At 43.0% G+C, this 15,515-nt stretch overlaps 1 protein-coding gene and 1 non-coding gene across 2 annotated transcripts in view; one reads left to right on the top strand and one right to left on the bottom strand.

The window, feature by feature from the left end:
- Positions 1-4,634: 4,634 nt before the first annotated feature.
- Positions 4,635-15,515, bottom strand: part of LOC133622515 (sodium/potassium-transporting ATPase subunit alpha-1) — a 32,095-nt gene continuing 21,214 nt past the window's right edge. Inside the window, exons 22-23 of the mRNA XM_061985331.2 lie at positions 14,300-14,391; positions 4,635-4,798 (exon numbers count right to left, since the gene is read on the bottom strand). Coding sequence (XP_061841315.1) covers positions 4,770-4,798; positions 14,300-14,391 — 121 coding nt within the window. The 3' untranslated portion in view covers positions 4,635-4,769. The remainder of the gene's footprint in view (positions 4,799-14,299; positions 14,392-15,515) is intronic.
- Positions 15,086-15,158, top strand: trnae-cuc (transfer RNA glutamic acid (anticodon CUC)). The gene has a single exon. It is a non-coding gene; the product is annotated as a tRNA-Glu (tRNA).

Below are 15,515 nucleotides of genomic sequence, written 5' to 3' on the forward strand. Positions count from 1 at the left end.
ATGTGTGGATATCCTGCGACACTCAAAGCAGATGCATTTCCAACGATAAAGTCAAAGAAATCTGCCGCCAGACCCCCATTGGATCTGCCGGAGTGTGTGAGCAATTCAGGGACAAAGGACCTCGGTAGCACGGCAAGCAATGGCGGCAGTTTGTTCCCGCAGACGAGCGAGCTAAACCCCCTGGATGTCTTGGTTCACACCGTCCCTTATGCCACCGAAGATGATCAAGAGAAGAATATCGACCCTAGCTTCCCTGGCCTGCTGACATCAACTCCAAATCTGGACAGATCAGCTTTCAGGAAAAGAGAGCGGATGAGGGTATGTCTACAGAATATATTAATTGATGAAAATTGGGCTGTCTGCACTCTCAAAGTGCATGTTGTTGCCAAATGTATTTCATATGCTGTAAACCTAGTTCAGGGGTCGGCAATCCGCGGCTCTAGAAGCTCTTTTTTTCTTTTCTTTTTTTTTCTTTTTTTTTATTAAATCAACATAGAAAAAAACACACGATACACTTTCAACTAGTGCATCAACCCAGAAAAAAAAAAACCCTCCCTCCCCTATTCACACTCACACACACCCACTCACACAAAAGGGGTTGTTTCTTTCTGCCAACAATATTCTGGTTCCCACAACATGGACAACACTTCTGCAAGGGACACAACACAGTCCCTGAAGCACACTTGATTGTTTGTGCTGCTGGTCCAGTGGTAGTCATAAGTGTCCCAATACTTTTGTCAAGTTGTAGTCCCAAGTGTCCCAATACTTTTGTCCAGTTTTCGTCGTAAGTGTCCCAATACTTTTGTCAAGTTGTAGTCCTAAGTGTCCCAATACTTTTGTCCAGTGTAAGTGTCTCAATACTTTTGTCCAGTTTTCGTCATAAGTGTCCCAATACTTTTGTCCAGTTTTCGTCCTAAGTGTCCCAATACTTTTGTCCAGTGGTAGTCCCAAGTGTCCCAATACTTTTGTCCAGTTTTCGTCGTAAGTGTCCCAATACTTTTGTCCAGCTGCTGGTCCACTAACATTTTCATTTAATTACTATTTTTTCTTTCCCTTTTCTCCCTTATGTAATTATTTTTATATTGTTTACTTTCCTCTTTATCCAAGAAAATATTTATTTATCCTATCTATAAAAAAATAAAAATAAAATAAATAAATAAAAAAAGAAAGAAAGGACCTTATCTTCACCAGACCTGGCTGTAAATGAAATTAGCTTTGTTTAAAGTTTTTTTTTTTTTTTTTTAAACCAGGTCCAGTCCAGATAATGTCCAAGTCGGGTCCAGCAACACACACCTTCATTCATGTACACTAAGAAAACAAACAAACAAAAAAAAAAACAGAAAATTTTGGAACACAACAGATTGCATATAATCTATAAACAAAATTACATTTTAAAAACAAAAACAAAAAAAAGTATTTACAGTCCAGCTTATGTTCAGGTCACTAAAAGTTAGGGAATACAACAACAGATAGCATATAATCTATAAATAATTACACTTTCAACATAACCCTTTGAGGACTTCCCATCTTTTTTTATGTTTTTTGGCATCATTATCGTTTTCAACCATGTAACTTTCTAAAGTTAAAAAATACTGAATAAATGTTTTAAAGAAAGTAATACTAAGTGAATATCTGTTTTTGGCCTTAAAAATAAACCTTTTACCGAGTACTATAATTAAATTGATTAAATCATGATTGTCAATGAACTCTCCCAAAATAACAGAAACCACATCAAGCTTCATAAACAAACCAATCCTAGAAGCTCTTTAGCGCCGCCCTAGTGGCTCTCTACAGCTTTTTCAAAAAATGTATGAAAAAATGGAAAAAGTTGAGGGGGAAAAAAAAATTTTTTTGTGTTAATATAGTTTCTGTAGGAGGACACAAACCTTCCTAATTGTTATAAAGAACACTGTTTATATTAAACATGCTTCACTGATTCGGGTATTTGGCGAGCGCCGTTTTGTCCTACTAATTTTGGCGGTCCTTGAACTCACCTTAGTTTGTTTACATGTATAACTTTCTCCGACTTTCTAGGACGTGTTTTATGCCACTTCTTTTTCTGTCTCATTTTGTCTACCAAACTTAACGTTGTGCATGAATCCACAAAGGTGAGTTTTGTTGGTGTTATTGACTTGTGTGGAGTGCTAATCAGACATATTTGGTCACTGCATGACTGCAAGCTAATCGATGCTAACATGCTATTTAGGCTAGCTGTATGTACATATTGCATCATTATGCCTCATTTGTAGCTATATTTGAACTCATTTAGTTTCCTTTAAGTCCTCTTAATTCAATGTATATCTCATGACACACTATCTGTATGTAATATGGCTTTTAATTTTTTTGCGGCTCCAGACAGATTTGTTTTTGTATTTTTGGTCCAATATGGCTCTTTCAACATTTTGGGTTGCCGACCCCTGACCTAGTTCATAGTTGTTAGTTTCCTTTAATGCCAAACAAACACATACCAATCGTTGGTTAGAAGGCGATCGCCGAATTCGTCCTCGCTTTCTCCCGTGTCGCTGGCTGTCGTGTCGTTTTCGTCGGTTTCGCTTGCATACGGTTCAAACCGATATGGCTCAATAGCTTCAGTTTCTTCTTTAATTTGGTTTTCGCTACCTGCCTCCACACTACAACCATCCGTTTCAATACATGCGTAATCTGTTGAATCGCTTAAACTGCTGAAATCCGAGTCTGAATCCGAGCTAATGTCGCTATAGCTTGCTGTTCTTTCCGCCATGTTTGTTTGTGTTGGCTTCACTATGTGACGTCACAGGAAAATGGACGGGTGGTTAAAATCAGGCACTTCGAAGCTTTTTTTAGGGATATTGCGTGATGGGTAAAATTTTGAAAAAAACTTCGAAAAATATAATAAGCCACTGGGAACTGATTTTTAATGGTTGTAACCCTTCTGAAATTGTGATAATGCTCCCCTTTAATACCACCTCAAAGTCTAAACTCCACCCCAGCAACAATGCTTTCGATACCGTCGATCATAATATTTTATTAGAGCGTATCAAAACACGTATTGGTATGTCAGACTTAGCTTTGTCGTGGTTTAACTCTTATCTTACTGACAGGATGCAATGCGTCTCCCATAAAAATGTGACCTCGGACTATGTTAAGGTAACGTGCGGAGTTCCTCAGGGTTCGGTTCTTGGCCCTGCACTCTTTAGTATTTACATGCTGCCGCTAGGCGACATCATACGCAAATACGGTGTTAGCTTTCATTGTTATGCTGATGACAGCCAACTCTACATGCCCCTAAAGCTGACCAACACGCCGGATTGTAGTCAGCTGGAGGCGTGTCTTAATGAAATTAAACAATGGATGTCCGCTAACTTCTTGCAACTCAACGCCAAGAAAACGGAAATGCTGATTATCGGTCCTGCTAAACACCGACATTTATTTAATAATACCACCTTAACATTTGACAACCAAACAATTACACAAGGCGAATCAGTAAAGAATCTGGGTATTATCTTCCACCCAACTCTCTCCTTTGAGTCACACATTAAGAGTGTTACTAAAACGGCCTTCTTTCATCTCCGTAATATCGCTAAAATTCGTTCTATTTTATCCACTAGCGACGCTGAGATCATTATTCATGCGTTCGTTACGTCTCGTCTCGATTACTGTAACGTATTATTTTCGGGTCTCCCTATGTCTAGCATTAAAAAATTACAGTTGGTACAAAATGCGGCTGCTAGACTTTTGACAAGAACAAGAAAGTTTGATCATATTACGCCTATACTGGCTCACCTGCACTGGCTTCCTGTGCACTTAAGATGTGACTTTAAGGTTTTACTACTTACGTATAAAATACTACACGGTCTAGCTCCGTCCTATCTTGTCGATTGCATTGTACCATATGTCCCGGCAAGAAATCTGCGTTCAAAGAACTCCGGCTTATTAGTGATTCCCAGAGCCCAAAAAAAGTCTGCGGGCTATAGAGCGTTTTCTATTCGGGCTCCAGTACTATGGAATGCCCTCCCGGTAACAATTAGAGATGCTACCTCAGTAGAAGCATTTAAGTCCCATCTTAAAACTCATTTGTATACTCTAGCCTTTAAATAGCCCCCCTGTTAGACCAGTTGATCTGCCGTTTCTTTTCTTTTCTCCTCTGCTCCCCTTTTCCTTGAGGGGGGGGGGGGGGGGGGCACAGGTCCGGTGGCCATGGATGAAGTGCTGGCTGTCCAGAGTCGGGACCCGGGGTGGACCGCTCGCCTGTATATCGGTTGGGAACATCTCTGCGCTGCTGACCCGTCTCCGCTCGGGATGGTGTCCTGCTGGCCCCACTATGGACTGGACTCTTACTATTATGTTGGATCCACTATGGACTGGACTCTCACAATATTATGTCAGACCCACTCGACATCCATTGCTTTCGGTCTCCCCTAGAGGGGGGGGGGTTACCCACATATGCGGTCCTCTCCAAGGTTTCTCATAGTCATTCACATCGACGTCCCACTGGGGTGAGTTTTTCCTTGCCCGTATGTGGGCTTTGTACCGAGGATGTCGTTGTGGCTTGTGCAGCCCTTTGAGACACTTGTGATTTAGGGCTATATAAATAAACATTGATTGATTGATTGATTGAATGAAGGAATGCGGACAAAAATCAGTCGCAAACAGCCTTGTTTTATATAATAGTTGGGTGATGCTTTTATTGACATGTATATCAACGATGTTTAATTCATCCGTGATTTTGCCGTCCGAGTGGCGCCTCAGACTAGTTTGTAACATGGCAGTAAATAATGTCCATTTGCCACTCAGTAGTACGTCTCTCTCTCCACCCAACCTGGAAATCAAAGGAGACACAATTAGCGACTTTTGCCGGAGGGACTTTTATATGGATTCCCCTTAAAAAAACAAAAAAAAACACACAGCATGAGTGAGACCACTGTTGCTGTGACAGTTATTAAAAGATTAGTCCTGCTGTGACGCGCAGGATGCGGCATCTGTCTTGTGGATGCTATTGAGGTAATTAAATCATCCTAGAGGTCGAGGGAGGAAAACCTTCTTTGGTCCAATCCAGTGTTGTTCAACCTTTTTGGAACATTTTTTTCTTCATTGAAAAAATGCAGAGGCACGCACGCCACCAGCAGAAAACATAATAATACATAGTAAAAAGTCATTGTCGCAATTGTTGGATATAAATTCAAACCATAACCAAGCATGCATCAATATAGCTCTTGTCTCAAAGTAGGTGTACTGTCACCACCTGTCACATCACGCCGTGACTTATTTGGAGTTTTTTGGTGTTTTCCTGTGTAGGGTTTTAGTTCTTGTATTGCGCTCCTATTTTGGTGGCTTTTTCTCTTTTTTTTTGGTATTTTCCTGTAGCAATTGTATGTCTTCCTTTGAGTGATATTTCCTGCATCTACTTTGTTTTACAAACCCCGTTTCCATATGAGTTGGAAAATTGCGTTAGATGTAAATATAAACGGAATACAATGATTTGCAAATCCTTTTCAACCCATATTCAGTTGAATGCACTACAAAGACAACATATTTGATGTTCAAACTGATAAACTTCTTTTTTTTTTTGCAAATAATAATTAACTTCGAATTTCATGGCTGCAACACGTGCCAGAGTAGTTGGGAAAGGGCATGTTCACCACTGTGTTACATGGCCTTTCCTTTTAACAACACTCAGTAAACGTTTGGGAACTGAGGCGACACATTTTTTAAGCTTCTCAGGTGGAATGATTTCCCATTCTTGCTTGATGTACAGCTTAAGTTGTTCAACAGTCCGGGGGTCTCCGTTGTGGTATTTTAGGCTTCATAATGCGCCACACATTTTCAATGGGAGACATGTCTGGACTACAGGCAGGCCAGTCTAGTACCCGCACTCTTTTACTATGAAGCCACGTTGATGTAACACGTGGCTTGGCATTGTCTTGCTGAAATAAGCAGGGGCGTCCATGGTAACGTTGCTTGGATGGCAACATATGTTGCTCCAAAAGCTGTATGTACCTTTCAGCATTAAAGGCGCCTTCACAGATGTGTAAGTTACCCATGTCTTGGGCACTAATACACCCCCATACCATCACAGATGCTGGCTTTTCAACTTTGCGCCTATAACAATCCGGATGGTTCTTTTCCTCTTTGGTCCGGAGGACACGACGCCCACAGTTTCCAAAAACAATTTGAAATGTGGACTCGTCAGACCACAGAACACTTTTCCACTTTGTATCAGTCCATCTTAGATGAGCTCAGGCCCAGCGAAGCCAACGGCGTTTCCGGGTGTTGTTGATAAACGGTTTTCGCCTTGCATAGGAGAGTTTTAACTTGCACTTACAGATGTAGCGACCAACTGTAGTTACTGACAGTGGGTTTCTGAAGTGTTCCTGAGCCCATGTGATGATATCCTTTACACACTGATGTCGCTTGTTGACGCAGTACAGCCTGAGGGATCGAAGGTCACGGGCTTAGCTGCTTACATGCAGTGATTTCTCCAGATTCTCTGAACCCTTTGATGATATTACGGACCGTAGATGGTGAAATCCCTAAATACCTTGCAATAGCTGGTTGAGAAAGGTTTTTCTTAAACTGTTCAACAATTTGCTCACGCATTTGTTGACAAAGGGGTGACCCTCGCCCCATCCTTGTTTGTGAATAACTGAGCATTTCATGGAATCTACTTTTATACCCAATCATGGCACCCACCTGTTCCCGATTTGCCTGTTCACCTGTGGGATGTTCCAAATAAGTGTTTGATGAGCATTCCTCAACTTTATCAGTATTTATTGCCACCTTTCCCAACTTCTTTGTCACGTGTTGCTGGCATCAAATTCTAAAGTTAATGATTATTTGCAAAAAAAAAAAAAAATGTTTATCAGTTTGAACATCAAATATGTTGTCTTTGTAGCATATTCAACTGAATATGGCTTGAAAATGATTTGCAAATCATTGTATTCCGTTTATATTTACATCTAACACAATGATGCATTTAGTGACAATCTACAAGGTAAATAGTCATGAAAATAAAGAAAACACATTGAAATGAGAAGGTGTGTCCTAACTTTTGGCCTGTACTGTATATATATATATATATATATATATATATATATATATATATATATATATATATATATAGTCGAGGCAGAATAAACGTTATGTCAGGAAAAAACACATCATCCCTACAAGCCTGTTTTGCAGGTTTCCCTGCTCTTTAGGGGATCTCTGTAGGGATTTCATCCCTACAGGCTTGGCTTGTAGGTGTCATGTCTGTGTGATCATGTTTTGTTTTAGTAATGTTCGGTTTAAATTTTGGACTTTTTGTGCACTTTTGTTTTGTCACCATAGCAACCATTAGTTTCACCTGTCACGTCACGCACCTGTTCCACGTTTGGACTCATTGTGCACTCTTGTCACCATAGCAACCATTAGTTTTCACCTGTCACGTCACGCACCTGTTTCACGTTTCGAGTCACGCACCTGCTTTCACTAATCTTGTCCATAGTATTTAAGTTCATTCATTTTTTGTTGTTCGTTCTGACGACATCTGTCATGACTCTGGCAAAAAAGTCCTTTGGTGGTGGCTGATAGACAATGTTAACAGAATTTAAAAAAAAATCTTGGTCTCTGACGTCATCACCAGTGGGTGGGGTGACGTCATGATAAGGCGGCGGCGTGATGTCATCTGCGGGAAAACTTTTTTGCTGACGACATCACGCCGCCGCCTTATCATGACGTCACCCCACCCACTGGTGATGACGTCAGAGACCAAGATTTTTTTTTAAATTCTGTTAACATTGTCTATCAGCCACCACCAAAGGACTTTTTTGCCAGAGTCATGACAGATGTCGTCAGAACGAACAACAGAAAATGAATGAACTTAAATACTATGGACAAGATTAGTGAAAGCAGGTGCGTGACTCGAAACGTGAAACAGGTGCGTGACGTGACAGGTGAAAACTAATGGTTGCTATGGTGACAAGAGTGCACAATGAGTCCAAACGTGGAACAGGTGTGTGACGTGACAGGTGAAACTAATGGTTGCTATGGTGACAAAACAAAAGTGCACAAAAAGTCCAAAATTTAAACCGAACATTACTAAAACAAAACATGATCACACAGACATGACAGTAGGAATGAAATAGCCTCTGTGTTTTTTCCTGACATAACGTGTATATATATATATATATATATATATATATATATAGCATTTTATGTGCAAAGACAAAAAAAAGTCGACATCAGCATTGGAAACTTCAACATTATTTTACACATTGTCACGTTTAAGATTATGCAAAAAATAATCTATGGTCACCACATCGAGTGCTAATAAAAAAAAAGGGTAAGCGGTTCCAGCCTTTGCTTGTTTTGGAAGATTCCTCTGTGCAACTTCAACAGGTGTAGAGAGCGAGAGTCTCCTCAGCATAGCCTCCATTATTCTCCGTCAAAAGGTGAGCACACTGACTGAAATGCTGACGCTGAAATAATCAACGTTCTGAAAAACAATCCGCCTCTCATGCTGAAGTGATTACGTTTGTATGCCATCGTACATTTTCAAGACGATATGCTATTATTTGAATGTCGAGTCATCACTATTTTTTTTAAATGTCTTTGAGTTACAGGCCTTATAGGTTTTAGGACTCGGATTTTTAACCTTGTGCACAAAGTTTTCCCTCATTTAATTTTATTTTCAAACTTTGAAAGGTGTATTGTGATCAATCAAAAATGCTAATAAAAGCTATGTGCATTTAAATTACTGTGCAACGTGAATCATGTTAATATGGCACATTTTAATAGAACTTCAGAGGAACAGACTATTACTGCCCGGTTGTAACATATTTTTATTTTATTGTTTATACAATGTAACACGCATTTCCAATGGTTAAACATTTCCATCAACTTTTTGCGTTTTTTTTTTTTTAAGGGAGTATGATTGTGAAATAAGCCACCATGAGGTCAAAGACCTGCCACTTTGATAAAGAAGGTGAGAAACACTGTTGAATTCCAGAAATAACCAGCAAAGTTCGAAGGTTCTAACACTAATCAAGGTCAAATTTATGTTAAATGTTCACTTATCCTTTTTATTTGTCACTTATATTTATATTATGCATGTATCCATCCATCCATCCATCTTCTTCCGCTTATCCGAGGTCGGGTCGCGGGGGCAGCAGCCTAAGCAGGGAAGCCCAGACTTCCCTCTCCCCAGCCACTTCGTCCAGCTCCTCCCGGGGGATCCCGAGGCGTTCCCAGGCCAGCCGGGAGACATAGTCTTCCCAACGTGTCCTGGGTCTTCCTCGTGGCCTCCTACCGGTCGGACATGCCCTAAACACCTCCTTAGGGAGGCGCTCGGGTGGCATCCTGACCAGATGCCCGAACCACCTCATCTGGCTCCTCTCCATGTGGAGGAGCAGCGGCTTTACTTTGAGCTCCCCCCGGATGACAGAGCTTCTCACCCTATCTCTAAGGGAGAGCCCCGCCACCCGGCGGAGGAAACTCATTTCGGCCGCTTGTACCCGTGATCTTGTCCTTTCGGTCATAACCCAAAGCTCATGACCATAGGTGAGGATGGGAACGTAGATCGACCGGTAAATTGAGAGCTTTGCCTTCCGGCTCAGCTCCTTCTTCACCACAACGGATCGATACAGCGTCCGCATTACTGAAGACGCCGCACCGATCCGCCTGTCGATCTCACGATCCACTCTTCCCTCACTCGTGAACAAGACTCCGAGGTACTTGAACTCCTCCACTTGGGGCAAGATCTCCTCCCCAACCCGGAGATGGCACTCCACCCTTTTCCGGGCGAGAACCATGGACTCGGACTTGGAGGTGCTGATTCTCATCCCAGTCGCTTCACACTCAGCTGCGAACCGATCCAGTGAGAGCTGAAGATCCTGGCCAGATGAAGCCATCAGGACCAAATCATCTGCAAAAAGCAGAGACCTAATCCTGCAGCCACCAAACCGGATCCCCTCAACGCCTTGACTGCGCCTAGAAATTCTGTCCATAAAAGTTATGAACAGAATCGGTGACAAAGGGCAGCCTTGGCGGAGTCCAACCCTCACCGGAAACGTGTCCGACTTACTGCCGGCAATGCGAACCAAGCTCTGACACTGATCATACAGGGAGCGGACCGCCACAATCAGACAGTCCGAAACCCCATACTCTCTGAGCACTCCCCACAGGACTTCCCGAGGGACACGGTCGAATGCCTTCTCCAAGTCCACAAAGCACATGTAGACTGGTTGGGCAAACTCCCATGCACCCTCAAGGACCCTGCCGAGAGTATAGAGCTGGTCCACAGTTCCACGACCAGGACGAAAACCACACTGTTTCTCCTGAATCCGAGGTTCGACTATCCGGCGTAGCCTCCTCTCCAGTACACCTGAATAGACCTTACCGGGAAGGCTGAGGAGTGTGATCCCACGATAGTTAGAACACACCCTCCGGTTCCCCTTTTTAAAGAGAGGAACCACCACCCCGGTCTGCCAATCCAGAGGTACTGCCCCCGATGTCCACGCGATGCATGTAGAACTACATATATCTATAAAAATGTGTTTTGTGGTAATATTTTGGGGTTCTGGATTAATTGGATTTGCTTGATTTCTGAATAATTCCGTATTTGTAATTTTGAACAGATTACCAAAACCGAGGTACCAGTGTATGAAACAAAGTACAGAGTAGGGTTGTACGGTATACCGGTATTAGTGTCATACTGCGATACTAATGAATTATATTCGGTACTATACTGCCTCTGAAAGGTACCAGTCCGCCTCCATGGCGACAAATTAAGTAAGTTTCTTTCAAGTACATTATCACTGCAGGACGAGGACTAACTAAACATGCTTCCCTACACACCGTAGCTCAACGGCGTCAAAATGTAAACAAACGCCATTGGTGGATCTACACCTAACATCCACTGTAATGATACCAAGTACAGTAGCGTATCTAGTCGATACTACTATGATTACGTCGATATTTTTTGGCATCACAACATCTTCTTTCGATTTAAAAAAAAATTATGTTTATAAACTCAGGAATTATGTCCCTGGACACATGAGGACTTTGAATATGACCGATGTATGATCCTGTAACGACTTGGTATCAGATTGATACCCAGATTTGTGGTATGATCCAAAACTAATGTAAAGTATCCAAACAACAGAAGAATAAGTGACTAATACACTTTAACGGAAGTGTAGATAGAACATGTTAAAAGAGAAAGTAAGCAGATATTAACAGTAAATGAACAAGTAGATTAATAATTTATTTTCTACCACTTGTCCTTAATAATTTTGACAAAACAATGATACATGACACAATATGTTACTGCATATGTCAGCAGACTAATTAGGAGTCTTTGTTTGTTTACTACTAAAAGACAAGTTGTCTTGTATGTTAACTATTTTATTTAAGGACAAACTAGCAATAAGAAACATATGTTTAATGTACCTTAGGATTTGTTTGTTAAAATAAAGTCGATAATGCAATTTTTTGTGGGGCCCTTTACTTAGGAAAGTACCGAAAAGTACTGAAAAGTATCAAAATAATTTTGGTACTGGTACCAAAATGATGGTATACACAGTAGTAGTGTTGTCCCCACTATGGACTGGACTCTCACTATTATGTTAGATCCACTATGGACTGGACTCTCACTATTATGTTAGATCCACTATGGACTGGACTCTCACTATTATGTTAGAGCCACTATGGACTGGACTCTCACTATTATGTTAGATCCACTATGGACTGGACTCTCACTATTATGTTAGATCCACTATGGACTGGACTTTCACAATATTATGTCATACCCACTCGACGTCCATTGCATCTGGTCTCCCCTAGAGGGGGGGTCACCCACATATGCGGTCCTCTCCAAGGTTTCTCATAGTCATTCACATCAATCAATCAATCAATGTTTATTTATATAGCCCTAAATCACAAGTGTCGCAAAGGGCTGCACAAGCCACAACGACGTCCGCGGTACAGAGCCCACATAAGGGCAAGGAAAAACTCACAACCCAGTGTGACGTCGACGTGAATGACTATGAGAAACCATGGAGAGGACCGCATATGTGGGTGACCCCCCACCCCCTCTAGGGGAGACCGGATGCAATGGACGTCGAGTGGGTCTGACATAATATTGTGAAAGTCCAGTCCATAGTGGATCTAACATAATAGTGAGAGTCCAGTCCATAGTGGATCTAACATAATAGTGAGAGTCCAGTCCATAGTGGATCTAACATAATAGTGAGAGTCCAGTCCATAGTGGGGCCAGCAGGAGACCATCCCGAGCACACATCACATCGACGTCCCATTGGGGTTGTGAGTTTTTCCTTGCCCTTATGTGGGCAAGGAAAATGATGTCGTTGTGGCTTGTGCAGCCCTTTGAGACACTTGTGATTTAGGGCTATATAAAGAAACATTGATTGATTGATTGATTGAGTAAAAAAAATGTTGGTATAATTGGATAATCAGTATTGTTTGATAGACTGTTACAGTATCAGCATCAATCCAGAAAAAAAGTTGTATCGGGCCATCCCTAACTGTGTGATATCATTTACCCATCAATTAATCTAAACTAAATTCACAGTGGAAACGAAGCTGCATAATCAAGCGGAGTGATGTCGGTGGAATTAAACAATAACAATAGCAGAGTTGAGAGTTCAAATCCCACAAGGCCACACCATCTGCCCACAGCTGGCTGATCCGAACCGTGGCACTGAGCGGTAAAACGTTGTGCACATCCTCTTAATGTTTCAAACCGAAGCCTGCCTGTCTTTTTTACTATGAAGCTTGGATGATGTAACTCCAGCCAAGAGGAAGTGCACAAAGCTGCACAGTCCATCCATCCATCTTCCTCCGCCTATCCGAAGTGGGGTCGCGGGGGCAGCAGCCTAAGCAGGGAAGCCTGGATTTCCCTCTCCCCAGCCACTTCGTCCAGCTCTTCCCGGGGGATCCCGAGGCGTTCCCAGGCCAGCCGGGAGACATAGTCTTCCCAACGTGTCCTGGGTCTTCCCCGTGGCCTCCTGCCGGTCGGACGTGCCCTAAATACCTCCCTAGGGAGGCGTTCGGGTGGCATCCTGACCAGATGCCCGAACCACCTCATCTGGCTCATGTCCATGTGGAGGAGCAGCGGCTCTACTTTGAGCTCCCCCCGGATGGCAGAGCTTCTCACCCTATCTCTAAGGGAGAGCCCCGCCACCCGGCGGAGGAAACTCATTTCGGCCACTTGTACTGGTGATCTTGTCTTTTCGGTCATAACCTAAAGCTCATGACCATAGGTGAGGATGGGAACGTAGATCGACCGGTAAATTGAGAGCTTTGCCTTCCGGCTCAGCTCCTTCTTCACCACAATAGATCGTTACAGCGTCCGCATTACTGAAGACGCCGCACCGATCCGCCTGTCGATCTCACGATCCACTCTTCCCTCACTCGTGAACAAGACTCCGAGGTACTTGAACTCCTCCACTTGGGGCAGGGTCTCCTCCGCAACCCGGAGATGGCACTCCACCCTTTTCCGGACGAGAACCATGGACTCGGACGTGGAGGTGCTGATTCTCATCCCAGTCGCTTCACACTCGGCTGCGAACCGATCCAATGAGAGCTGAAGATCCTTGCCAGATGAAGCCATCAGGACCACATCATCTGCAAAAAGCAGAGACCTAATCCTGCAGCCACCAAACCGGATCCCCTCAACGCCTTGACTGCGCCTAGAAATTCTGTCCATAAAAGTTATGAACAGAATCGGTGACAAAGGGCAGCCTTGGCGGAGTCCAACCCTCACTGGAAACGGGTCCGACTTACTGCCCGTAATGCGGAGCAAGCTCTGACACTGATCATACAGGGAGCGGACCGCCACAATCAGACAGTCCGATACCCCATACTCTCTGAGCACTCCCCACAGGACTTCACGAGGGACACGGTCGAATGCCTTCTCCAAGTCCGCAAAGCACATGTAGACTGGTTGGGCAAACTCCCATGCACCCTCAAGGACCCTGCCGAGAGTATAGAGCTGGTCCACAGTTCCACGACCAGGACGAAAACCACACTGTTCCTCCTGAATCCGAGGTTCGACTATCCGGCGTAGCCTCCTCTCCAGTACACCTGAATAGACCTTACCGGGAAGGCTGAGGAGTGTGATCCCACGATAGTTAGAAGCTGCACAGTATTGCAAGCAAGCGTTCCACATATACCTAAATGGACCACACCAGCATGTTCTGTGGCATTAAACAAACGTCTAAAGATCTCGCTGCCAGCCTGCGAGCTGATTTCCTTGCATTGGCGTCATTGAACTGTGATGGTACATGGGGGAAAAAAGCACATGGGAAAAGTGTCTTACCGCCTGGGTTGCGTCTGAGGATGTATCTTCTGGCCTCGTCGTAGAGGAAGATGAGCAGTGAGTATGGGAAGGCACATAACCACCAGTATGGTCTGAAGGGACGGACACAAACACAGGAGTTAGGTGCTTTTCTGAAATGGTCTTAGGAAATGGTCTTCTACGAAACCCCAAACCGGTTAAGTTGGCACGTTGTGTAATTTGTAAATAAAAACATAATACAATGATTTGCACATCCTTTTCAACTCATATTCAATTGAATAGACCGCAAAGACAAGATATTTAATGTTCGAACTGAGAAACTTGTTTTTTGTTTTGCAAATAATCATTAACTTAGAATTTAATGGCAGCAACACATTGCAAAAAAAATTGGCACAGGGGCATTTTTACCACTGTGTTACATGGCCTTTCCTTTTAACAACAAACATTTAGGAACTAAGGACACCAATTTTTTAAGCTTCTCAGGTAGAATTATTTCAAATTCTTGCTTGATGTACAGCTTAAGTTGTTCAACAGTCCGGGGGTCTCCGTTGTGGTATTTTAGGCTCCACATTTTCAATGGGAGACAGGTCTGACTACAGGCAGGCCAGTCTAGTACCCGCACTCTTTTACTCTGAAGCCACGTTGATGCAACACGTGGCTTGGCATTGTCTTGCTGAAATAAGCAGGGGCGTCCATGATAACGTTGCTTGGATTGCTCCAAAAACCGTATGTACCTTTCAGCATTAATGGTGCCTTCACAGATGTGTAAGTTACCCATGCCTTGGGCACTAGTACACCTCCATACCATCACCTGGTGGTCTAGTGGTTAGGTTTTGGCGCTCTCACCGCCGTGGCCCGGGTTCGATTCCCGGTCAGGGAACTTAGCATTTTACCATGAATTGATTAACGTGGACCCCAACTTAAAACAAGTTGAAAAACTTATTCGGGTGTTACCATTTAGTGGTCAATTGTACGGAATATGTACTGTACTGTGCAATCTACTAATAAAAGTTTCAATCAATCAAAAAATAGATGCTTGCTTTTGAACTTTGCGCCTTTAACAATTATTTTCCTCTTTGTTCCGGAGGACACAACGTCCACAGTTTCCAAAAACAATTTGGAAATGTGGACTCGTCAGACCACAGAACAATTTTACACTTTGCATCAGTCCATCTTAGATGAGCTCGGGCCCAGCGGAGCCGGCGGCGTTTCTGGGTGTTGTTGATAAATGGCTTTC

The sequence above is a fragment of the Nerophis lumbriciformis genome, linkage group LG23, assembly GCF_033978685.3.
Source record: "Nerophis lumbriciformis linkage group LG23, RoL_Nlum_v2.1, whole genome shotgun sequence".
Taxonomy (NCBI): domain Eukaryota; kingdom Metazoa; phylum Chordata; class Actinopteri; order Syngnathiformes; family Syngnathidae; genus Nerophis; species Nerophis lumbriciformis.